The following is an 11,549-nucleotide window of genomic DNA, read 5'->3' on the forward strand; positions in this document are numbered from 1 at the left end:
GGATTTAGGGGGATATATTGGCAGGAATGGATAATAATATAAGTATGTTTTCTTTAGTGTGCAATCACCTGAAGTTAAGAATCGTTTTTCGTTACCCTATGCCGGGTTCACACGACATGATATCAGCCCGATTATTGCCCAACATAGGGACGTACGGTATCGGCTCGGCTCATGAATTACGAGTGTTGTACGTGATAATCCATCGTTTCATCTTGAGTAGTGTGTCATAGTAGACAACAACCGACGTCACGTCTAGGACGCCTCACGACGTTCCAACAGAAAGTCTAGCATGTTTGATTTTCTTTTTGTCTTTTTGACTTCTCCCGTCACAGCCGTCACTTTGACCAATAGGAACACAGAGTGATCTGCTGCCGTGGAAACTGTAGGACAACAACAGCCCAGCCTTGAAGATATTTTTCGGGCATTTTTGCCTTTAATCGATAGGAGAGCTGAGTGTGAAAGGGGGAGAGAGAGAGGGAATGACATGCAGCAAAGGGCCACAGGCTGGAGTCGAACCCAGGCTGCTGCGACAACAGCCTTGTACATGGGGCGCCTGCTCTAACCACTAATCCACCGACGCCCCGCCTTGTAGATATTTCCTGTAGGGACGTTAGGACACAGAGTAAAAAGGAAAAACTGATGGTGTGAAACAGCAGAGGCACTTTATCAACCTGCTGAGTACTGCCATTAGCATCAAGCTAGCGAACAATGCTATTTCTTCATAATGGAGATGGACATAAACTAAGAAAATTAAAAAATAGTGGCTTTTACTCTGCACAGCTGCAGAGGCTACCAGCCTCATTTCAAACAGACTGCAAACAGGCCGTCATTTCTCATTCTATTTTTACTTTTAATCGCCCCCGTTTGCCTTGATAAAGATAATGCATCGCGCCGTCATTTCAAACTCAACACTTCCTGTATCTGTTTCACATTAAAAGCCCATTATCATTTCAGCTGAGAGAATCTCTCCATTTTCCAAACAGGCTTTTATTGTGAAACATTCTCAGGAACTTGTTGAGGAGGTCCTCGTCTACGGAGATCGCCATTTTTGCCGGGTTTTTTTCTACAGTAGACCTGAACGGACAAACCAAACACTGGCTCTAGACAGGGACCTTCGTGTTTTCACATTGGCCACTGTAGTTAGCAGCCCCTCTGCGACAGGCTGAACAACAACGGAAGAACACTGATTTGTAAAGTGAAAGTGCTTTATTCAGTGTTTTTACTGGTTTCAATCTCCTGGTCTGTTTGTATTGGAGAGAGAGAGATAATTCAGCTCCTGAACTATGAACACTGAAGGAATTCTAACCAGGAGAAGTTTCAGCTGGATGCAATCCTCACTGCTAGACGCCACTAAATCCCCCTCAATCTTACACACTGGACCTTTAAGGAGAAACCTCAAGGTGTTTTGTGCAACCGGCCCCTGTATGTGAGCTTTCTGAACCTCTCCACGCTTTGCATTTACTCTACAGCTCATATAACTACATACAACCTGAAAACATTTCCTGTTTCTGTCTGTCAGTGACTATGTGATCGAGGAGAAAACCGCCGTGCTGCAGAAGAGAGAGAGCGAAGGATTCGGCTTTGTCCTCAGAGGAGCTAAAGGTAGAAACTGGATGGATGGATGGATGGAGGAGTGGATGGATGGATGGATGGATGGATGGAGGAGTGGTGGGTGTTTGGAGGTGTTGGGAAAGAAAAAAGAGAGATATTTAAAACAGAGTGAAGTCTTCAGAGGAAGAGCAGTGAGCTTTAAAACTCCTTGCTGTGTCGTTTCATAATAACTACAGAGTCCACTGAGTCTTATCCTGAAAAGACTACAACCCCCATCCTAGCACCTAGTGATGGAAAAAACACTCAGATCTTTCTCTTAAGTTAAAGTACCACAGAGTAAAAATACTCTGGTACAAGTAAAAGTCCTGCATTTAAAAGTAAAAATACAAAAGTATAAGCATCAGGATACACTTAAAGTAAAAGTACTCTGCCTCTCTTTACAGCTGAGACCCCCATCGAGGAGTTCGCCCCCACCCCTGCGTTCCCCGCCCTCCAGTACCTGGAGTCAGTGGACCAGGGGGGCGTGGCTTGGAGGGCGGGGCTACGGACTGGAGACTTCCTCATAGAGGTAACGCACCTGTCCTCTGATGTGTGGCTTCATTAGATCTCTGCTACAGATCATTACAGCTCTGTGACGTACCTGTCTGTGTGTCGTCCAGGTGAACGGCAATGATGTGGTGAAGGTGGGTCACCGGCAGGTCGTCTCTCTGATCCGTCAGGGTGGAAGTCGACTGCTGATGAAGGTCGTATCTGTTTCCAGGAAATCTGAATCCAACCTGATCAGGAAGAAAGGTCCAGCTCAGAGTTTTGATTTACTTATTATTTTATTTTATTTTAATTTTTATTTTTATTTATTTTATTATTTTATTTATTTATTTTTATTTCATTCATTCACCTGGTTAGCGCCCCGTTAATTTGGGGGGACAGATTTGACGTGTGATCTTACTTTATTTGGTCACACAAATGCCTTTGTTTTTCACTAACTGTGATCTGATTGGTTCTTGCTTTGTAGCTCCGCCCCCTCCAAAACGAGCCCCCAGCACCTCATTGACACTCCGATCCAAGTCCATGACTGCTGACCTGGAGGACATAGGTAAAGCACACACACACACACACACACACACACACACACACACACACACTCACTCACACAGTGCAGAGTTAAGTTAAACTGTAGGAGTGCGTGTTGTTGACCTCTGTTCTGTCTGCAGCCAGGAGGAGACGCTACGGTGAGTCGCATCTGATCTGATGATGTCATAGTTGTTGTTTGTGGCGTTTGTTGATGTGATACGACACTGTAGTACACATGGATGTTGATCTCATGGCATGATGTTGCACTGATGTCATGGTGTGTCGGTGATGTAACAGCCAGGGCCGTAGCTGACGCATGTCCTCGCCAGTGTTGCAGGAAGTATTCAGAATAAAAGTACTTTTAACACAAACAGAGTTGATCCAAAGTGCTCTGACAGCACACATGGAAAAAAAGTGAAAGCAAAAGGAAGGACAGAAACAAAAATTTGAGTGATAATAGCAATAAAGTAATAACAGTAATGATAACATGTCATTAGTGTAGTTATTGCACTGATAGCAAAAACTGCATCCTTGTTGTTATTTGTGTCAGTAACAGCAACAGTGACAATCACATTAGACGTAGAGAAGACGTTAAACCACCTGTAGGGAGGGAACATTTATAGAAAATATATTTGAACACTTCAGGTAATAAATAAATGTGAAATTTGGCTCTTTTTTTATTTGAGTCCTGGCTACAGCCTTGCTGACTGATGTCATGTTGTTGTTGTTGTTGTTGTTATGGTCGTGTCGTGATTTTGTGTTTCATTATTTTTATTTTTTTGTATTTTTTGTTTTGTTTTGTTTTTTGTTTTGTTTATCTTGTTTTTTTTATCACGTCTCCTCCCTGCAGAGAAACTGGATGAGATGTTGGCCGGGGGTCAACAGGAAGTCGTTCTGAGGGGTCGACCGTCAGACGACTTCAGAGCGGCGACAGTGAAACAGAGACCGACCAGCCGCCGAATCACACAAGCTGAGATTAACGTAAGACCACCAGCAACATTACTGCGACTTATAGTTAGTGCTATATGACGAGTATTAAAGGTTGTAAAATATCCAAACATCAGGTGTGTATTAATGACTATCAGGGACGCGATTTCTGAAGATCTTAAGATGGATAGTTCTGCATTTAAGGGTGAAGTCTGTGCATACAGTCACTCTCAGTGATTCCCAACCTAGAGGATGACCCTCACAAGCATGGGCAGAATACCAGACAATGGGCCCCTGGGCACAGATGTGCAAAAGGCCCCACCACCTCTCCTACACAGAAGCAAGACACACAGATTTTGTGGTGGTTTTGCGTCTTTTTTTGCAGAGTTCCTGGTACTATTTGGGGGGCAGGAACTTTACAGCAACGTCCTCTCGCTCTGCCCTCTCAACCACCGTGTCTCCACTGAGAGAGCGTAGTAGGAGGAAGGTTCCTGTAAAGTTACCGGGCTCTGGATGTGACGTAATCGTTGTGCGACCATTTTGACCGGGGGTGACGTGGCAAAGAAATAAACAAAGAAGAACAACAACAAAGAAGAAGAAGCAGAAGTACGAAGAAGAAAGCAGACATAAGAAAGACAATTATCAACATGGAAGGAGCTGAGGTGGTTGCTGGGTTTCTGGCGTGTCTCTTCGTTTACATGGCGGTGGAAGCGATGAAGGAGAGGAGAGGACGTCTGCTGAGTTTTAAAAATGCCGGCTATTTTGTCGCTTTCTGTTGACATCCCGCCTTGAGTATATCCAATCAGCACCAAGTAGTCCCCAAGCCCCAGCCAGGAGCCTCTCGGGGCCGTTCTGAGTACCTACTCCGAGGCAGGGACTTGTTTAGCCCCTGTAAAAGTTCCGGAACTCTGTCCTTCGGGGGTGGTTCCTGCGGTGGAGACACGCACCAACGGCCCCGGCCCCATAAAATTACAGTACCCCGAAGTTCCTGCGGTGGAAACGGGCCCAAGGTCATTGCAAATCTGGAGAAGTCATGGACTTTCATGATCACATTTTCCAGGCCTGGAAAAGTCATAGAATTTTGTTGTGTAATGAAATTGTTACAGTAATCTTCCATAACATAATGTAACATCGCAGTCATTTTCTGAAGCTTTAAACGCAACGTAGCTCTACGTGTGACGTTTTGTTTACCATCATGTACGTGTCTCCATTTTCTCCACACGTTTCGTCTTTCACTTCATGTGTGGCAGCTGAATTATGTTTGAATTAAGTTTGAATCTGATATGTTTGAAAAACGCCAGGCATGTAGGGGAGAAAAATGATTATGGGTCCTTGAAAAGTCATGGAAAACTTTTAAATTTTTGTCCATGAAAATGTGCGGGAACCCTGTTTGTGTCTTTTTGTCATTTTTTTGTCCATTTGTGGTAGTTTGTTCTTGTAGTTATTCTTTGCAGTTCCTTTACAACTCTCTGTGGACTTTTTTTGTCTGCTTGTGGTCAGTTTAAGTTTCTCTGTGGTCGGTACATGTTAATTTGAGTGACATTTTGCAGGTGAAAACTAGGGAGTCCTCTGGTTTTTTGGGGCCCCAGGACCTGTTCTTGGTAGGCCCGTTCAGTTTTCCATCCATGCCCACAAGGGTTCACAAGATAAATCTGAGAGGTCCTGAGGGGAATTAACTGAAGAGGAACCAGAGAGATATTGCTGCCGCACAGCATCATTTTTCTTGTAAATCGCAGCCTAACTTAACCCTTTCAGTACAGTGACCCTGAGAGCTCGACGCACTGCAAAGTAAGAAAAGACAGCAATAACCTGACGACTATATTAAAATGTACATTTTGAGTTTGTGTGTTTGTGTCTGCAGTCGTTGTTCGAGCGTCAGGGTCTGGTGCCCCCCTCAGCTCCAGAGAAAAGCACCATGGCTTTACCCCGAGGGATGTCCAGGACCAAGAGCTTCGGTAAGACACACACACACACACACACACACACACACACAGAGGTGGTATTTTATGCACATAAGTACGAGAGACGGTGGTGGAAGAAGTACCAAAACTGAAAGTACTCATTAAGCATTTATATATATTATTTATGTTCGGTCAGTTTTATTTAAATACTCAAAATCACAAACACATTTGTTTGTTTATTTAGTTTTAAATATCTGTTGGTTACTTTTATTTTAACGTCTCCACGGCAGGCACACCTGAGGACGACAGGATCTCAGCGCTGATCAATGAAAGTCGGTTTCCACGGAGCTCCTCACTGACAGACAGCTTCATCCCTCCTCCTCCTCAGACAGCTCCACCCCCTCCTCCTTCCGCCTCCGCTTCCAGCACCTCAATCTTCATCCTCGACTCTGGCCCTCCCCCATCCTTCCTCCCGCCTCCTCCCCCGGCCAGAGGGGACGGTCTAACCCGCTCCAGCTTTAAGCCGGGGGCGGAGCCGAGGCTCCAGGAGCTCTCCGATTCACCGACGAGGAGCCACGCCCACGCTGAGCGTCAGAGGAAGGCGAGGTCCATGATTATCCTGCAGGACACGCCACCGCAGCTGCAACCTGATGCGCACACTGCCGCCGCCGCCGCCACGCACACGCTGCACACCGCCACGCACACTGCCACGCACACGCTTCACACCGCCACACACACCTCCACGCTGTCTCTCCACAGCACCAGCCCCGCCCTTGGCCACTCACCACTGTCACGCCGCCGGGGACGACCAATAGAAAACCCCTATGCTAACGTGGGACAGCAGGCTGCACCCTCCAAGCCACAGAGGAGGAAGTCACCTTTGTTGAAACAACTTCCTGTAGAGGAGCAGGGTCAGGATCGCTCACACCTGTTGTCTTACTGAGTTATATTTGTGTTAGCAAGTTAGCCAATTAGCCTAGTTAGCTACTGCTACATGTCAGAGGCTAGCTAGCTACCTAAAAAGTACAGACCATCTTACGAATGAAATTTCATTGCGGTTACAAAAACTGTACAAGCTATTTCCTGTGTTGTCCTTCCCATTTCCCAGTGCTTACCTTCTTCTCTTACTTGTGATTAAACTGGAGACAAAACAGCCAATCAGAAATGACCTACTCAAGGTATCTACTTGGCCAAAAATAGTAGCACACTGTAAAATCTGTCACGGAGAACAAGTTTGCGGGAAATCTTGGAAGCACACAGAAAAGAAAATTTGAGAGTTTATTATTGTGAGCTAAAATGGATAATAGGAAACAAGCAAATAATTGAGTACTGAATTGATTTTTGTTTGCTAAAATTAAGTAGTAGTAGTTTTTTTTCCTTTAATTGTTTCTTTACAAAATAAAATTCATGTGCTTGCAGGAAACATTTTCATGCACTCAAAATGTCTCATTATGTGCTCAGGATTGAGTCACAAATTGATTGCTGTAGACTCTTAATCATCACTCCCACCAGTCTGACTCCATATATTTTTATTCTTCTAGGACTTGGAATCAAAGATCATGATTTGTTGAAAGTAGACGGAGGTGGACCCAGCAGCCCCAGTAGGGCGGAGCTGTACCAGCAGCAGGTCCTTTCAGAGCGCGCTCGGGTTCAGGGTCGCCGGTCATCTCTCTTCCTGTCTGTAGAGGGAGCCGGATCAGAAAACCAAGTGCCGCCCCTGCTGACTCAGAGCCATTCGATGGACGACCTCGGCGAGCTTCCCCCTCCTGCCCCGGTCCTGTCACCCTCACCAACGCCTCACACCTTCCTCCACCCATTGACTGGGAAGCCTCTAGGTCAGTCTGACAGCACATTCTGGATGCATTCTGTATGACAATAATCAATTCTGGGAACTAAAGCATTACCTTTCTCCAACTTCTCCAAAGTTCTATGTCACTGGCATAGCATTGAAAAGAAGTGCTATGATTACATAGGATTTTGCCGATTCAAAGTACATAGTCAAATTAAAGATAGGACAGAGCCTTGAGGTACTTCACAACATCGAAAAGGGCAAGGCTAGAGCCTTGACATATTCTGCAAAATAGAAAAAGACATAGGCCAGAGCCTTTAGGTATTCCATAAAAGACAAAAACCAGTGCCTTGAGGTACTCCACATAAGAGTTCAGGACGTAGGATAAAGCCTTGTGGTACTCCACAAATTAAAAGCAAAGCTAGGACAGAGCTTTGAGGTACTCCACAATATATTAAGGTCCTAGGACAGAGCCTCAAGATACTTCACTACTGAGAGGGGTACCTCAAACAGAGCCTCAAGGTACTTTCACATAATAGAGGGGACCAGGGACAGAGCCTTGAGGTACACCACAGAATGGACGGAGGTCTTAGGACAGTGCCTTGAGGTAATTTATAAAATTGGATCGGGCCTACAAAGGTACCTTGAGGGTCGTCACAAAATAGAAGGGCACCTTGGACAAACCCTTTAGGTACTCCACAAGATAGAAGGGGAACTAGGACAGTTCCCTAAGGTGATTTTAGGTTTAACAAAATAGAGAAGCACCTAGGGCAAGGCCTTGAAGCACTGCAAAAAATAGAGGGGCACCTTGGACAGAGTCTTGAGTTACTCCCCAAAATGGAAGGCCAATTTAGACACAGTCTTTAGGTGTTCCACAAAATAGAGGAAGGACCTAGGGCACGGCCTTGCCGTACTCTACAAAATAGAAAGGGACCTTAGACAGAGCCTTGAGGTACTGCACAGGTCAGAGGGGAGGTAGATGATTTTAAATGACCACGAATGATAGTAAGCTGTCTGCTGGAAAGGTAATCACTAACCCAACTGAGATCAGTATCTGCGGCTACAAAAATATACTGAAGCATGACATTCCATCCATACGAACACTTACCCACCTTTAATCATCTGCTCTCTTCTCAGACCCCTCATCTCCCCTCGCCCTGGCTCTTGCTGCACGAGAACGAGCGCTAACTGCCCGCACGCCAAGCCCAGAGCCTCGACTTAAACATGTATCTGCCTCCACCACACCCATACCCACCCCAGCTGCCAGCCCCGAGGGCAGACATAAGCGCACTCCTATCACCACCCCGCAGAGCAGCCCAGAGCCACGGTCCAAACGCACTACCCCTCAGACGAGCCCCGAGCAGCGAACCAAGCGCACCACTCCTCAGACCAGTCCTGAACTGAGGCATAAACGCATAACCCCGCCCTTGTTCCCTGACGGACAGGTGGAGCGTCCTGAAACAGAGGGAGGAGTGACATCACCTGCTGCCCCCTCCCCTGAACGCTGGAGACCCACCCCCTTGCCAACACTGGCCAATGAGACTCATGCTTTGATTGACAGGCGGAGAAGCCTCACAGTGGGCAGCTCAGAGGAGGAGGGCGGGGCTTACACAGTTACACTCCCACCGGCGTTGTTGTCGTCCAGTGATGAGGAGACTAGAGAGGAGCTTCGCAGAATCGGCCTGGTAACTCCACCTGCTGCCTTTGCCAGCCCTCCCGCCCCTCCTCCCCCATCCTCCCTCACCTTGTTGCCTCGGCGGGGCGGGGAGGGAGGGGGAGGAGAGGGCGGTCCTGACTCCCTGGGTAGGCGTGGTGATGAGGAGGAAGGAGGTGACGAACGGCTCCTCGACAGCTCCTCCTCCCCCAGTTCCCTCCCTCCCTCCATAACCTTGGCCTCCCCTCCTGCTCCAACCTCCCCCTCCTCTCCTCCTGCTGCTCACCCGTCACCCTCCTCCCCCTCCACCTCCCCATCTGCTCTTAAGCCACGCCTTCGTTCACCCATCGGTAGGGGCCGCTCTGCACTGCGGGACCCGCTGCTGAAGCAATCATCAGACAGTGAGCTCCTCCCGTCTGCTGCATCCTGCTCCTCCCCCTCCTCACCGCTCTGTTCCTCCCCCACCAGTGGTGGACGGCAGCCACGCTATCTGTTCCAGAGGAGGTCCAAGCTGTGGGGGGGCGGAGACGACCGTGATGAGCGGCGGAGCTTCAGCCCAGATGACGGGGGACGTCCAGCAGCACTAGGAGGTCAGGGGTCAGGGTCAGCTGTGGATCTGACCAGCCGGTCGGCATCAGCTCTGGAGCTGAGCGGCAGGGCGGGGTCCGGACTGGATCTGGCTAATCGGCTACAGCTGCTCAACAAAGACAGTCACTCTCTGGGGGAGGAGCCGAGTCCCCTCGATCCGGGCCGGAGGTCACCAGTAGGAGGTGCCAGGTACTACAAGATGCCTTATACTGACCTGATAGTACTACCGTGTGTGTGTGTGTGTGTGTTGTAACAGAATCTGTTGTTTGTGTTGTTCCAGATATGTGGACAATGGAGAGAGTAAATCGTAGGTTTTTATCTCTGGTAAACAATCCCGTTATTGCTAAGAGATAATTTTCATTGGCTAACAGTCAACTAACCTGCACCTTCTTGACAGATGACTAACGACTAAATGCCTGACATGACTGTCTTATCCGTCTTTTGAATAAAACCTTGGCATTGACCATTTCCCTAACACCTCTGCCCAAAAAAATCCAGTCCAATTGTCAGCTTTGTGTTTTTCAACATGTGGTGTGCATGGTGCTGTCGTAAGAGTGATTTAAGCAAGCTGCAAACATTAGCATATTTGACTTACTAGCTAACCATCTATAATAGTACCTTAGCTTTACTTCTAAGGCTAAGAGTTAGCATAGCATTAACTAGCACAAGTCAGACTTATGTTGTTTGTCCAAAGATCCACACAGGGTTATATTTGAGTGATAAATTACATTATCTGACATTTATTCTTATGATATTGTTCTATGACTCAGCAGAAAGCTAGCTTCATTATAATGCAAAAACAATGCTGGCCCTTTGTTTTCATGTCCTCTACATCGATCATTAACTGGTGAGAGTGTGTCCTGAGACATTAGCTTTAGCCTCAGTCTTTTAGGCAAGACAAGGCAACTTTATTTGTATAGCACATTTCATACACAAGGCCAATTCAAAGTGCTTTACAGAGCAATAAAATATAAAACATGATAAAGGATACAGAAAAGAGTAAAGACAAAAAAAAGATAAAACGTAAAATTAATTACTGAATGCTAAATTAGCTTTAACTTCAAACTGTTCAGTGTCGGGGCTGTCTATCATCATCTGGGAGGTTGTTCCAGGTTTGTGCTGCATGATAACGAAACGCTGCTTCACCGTGTTTTGTTCTGACTCTTGGGACCGTCAGTAGGCGGCTTTTAGCAATAATATTATATATGTAACGATCAAAAGCATATTTAAGACCTTTTCTCACAGGGTCCACAGTTTCAAAGGGGTCAACTATTGAATTAACATTAGCTTTAATTATCTAACTAGCTAGCTGGCTATAGCTAGCAGTTGAGTCAGTCGGCAAAATAGAAATGGACAGCTGCTTTTGTCTACTTCTTTTTGAATTAAAAAAAACTGTTACCTCCAAAATTAGTAGACTATTACTAAGAATAGAGTGCTGCAGGGATGGTGTTTTTCTGTAGGCCAATGCAGAAGTTAGAGTCACCATGGTTACCTCTTCAAAAAGCCTACGGGATTTTACCACTGGATTTTGGATTGTTGCAGAAAATAAGCTCTGTGGCAAACAAATGTTTGCGATACGTTTTGTTCAGCAAGATAACCATCACAAAACCACTTTCATAGTTTTTGAGACCTAAATGCAGTCACCAGAAGTAAATATCTAACATTAGGCTATTAGCGAACTACACTAAAGTCACTTGACTTAAGTGTCACCACCACAATGAGGGTGTAAGGCCGTATTTGGCGCAACGACGTTCTGTAGTCTCATTTAGCCACTTGTTAGCAAACGTCTTTTTTAAGACACATAAAAGCTTTGAAACTCATCAGTGGGATATTTACTAACATAGTTTATGTCATATAGAACAAAACGTTAACCACAGACCTTATTTCAGGCATCTAACTGTGGCGAGGGGGAGGTAGGTATAAATTGGAATTTTAACACACGGGAGGATAGAGGATGAGCCAACAACGCCACCTGGGGAGTTTCACCCCAGGAAATACTCGAAGTATCTTGAATAGTGTGTAGAATAATTGCTAAGGCACACAGGTCCGTTACTGAAAGAGGCTGAGA

General features: G+C 46.2%; 1 protein-coding gene across 1 annotated transcript in view; it reads left to right on the plus strand.

The window, feature by feature from the left end:
- The window catches only part of shank3b (SH3 and multiple ankyrin repeat domains 3b), an 82,896-nt gene that overhangs the window by 59,480 nt on the left and 11,867 nt on the right, over nt 1-11,549 (plus strand). Inside the window, exons 17-26 of the mRNA XM_050037848.1 lie at nt 1,520-1,602; nt 1,995-2,119; nt 2,211-2,343; nt 2,564-2,644; nt 3,473-3,603; nt 5,411-5,504; nt 5,741-6,361; nt 6,992-7,285; nt 8,377-9,670; nt 9,762-9,788. Of these exons, the coding sequence (XP_049893805.1) occupies nt 1,520-1,602; nt 1,995-2,119; nt 2,211-2,343; nt 2,564-2,644; nt 3,473-3,603; nt 5,411-5,504; nt 5,741-6,361; nt 6,992-7,285; nt 8,377-9,670; nt 9,762-9,788 (2,883 nt within the window). The remainder of the gene's footprint in view (nt 1-1,519; nt 1,603-1,994; nt 2,120-2,210; nt 2,344-2,563; nt 2,645-3,472; nt 3,604-5,410; nt 5,505-5,740; nt 6,362-6,991; nt 7,286-8,376; nt 9,671-9,761; nt 9,789-11,549) is intronic.

Source organism: Epinephelus moara, chromosome 24, assembly GCF_006386435.1.
Source record: "Epinephelus moara isolate mb chromosome 24, YSFRI_EMoa_1.0, whole genome shotgun sequence".
Lineage (NCBI taxonomy): Eukaryota > Metazoa > Chordata > Actinopteri > Perciformes > Serranidae > Epinephelus > Epinephelus moara.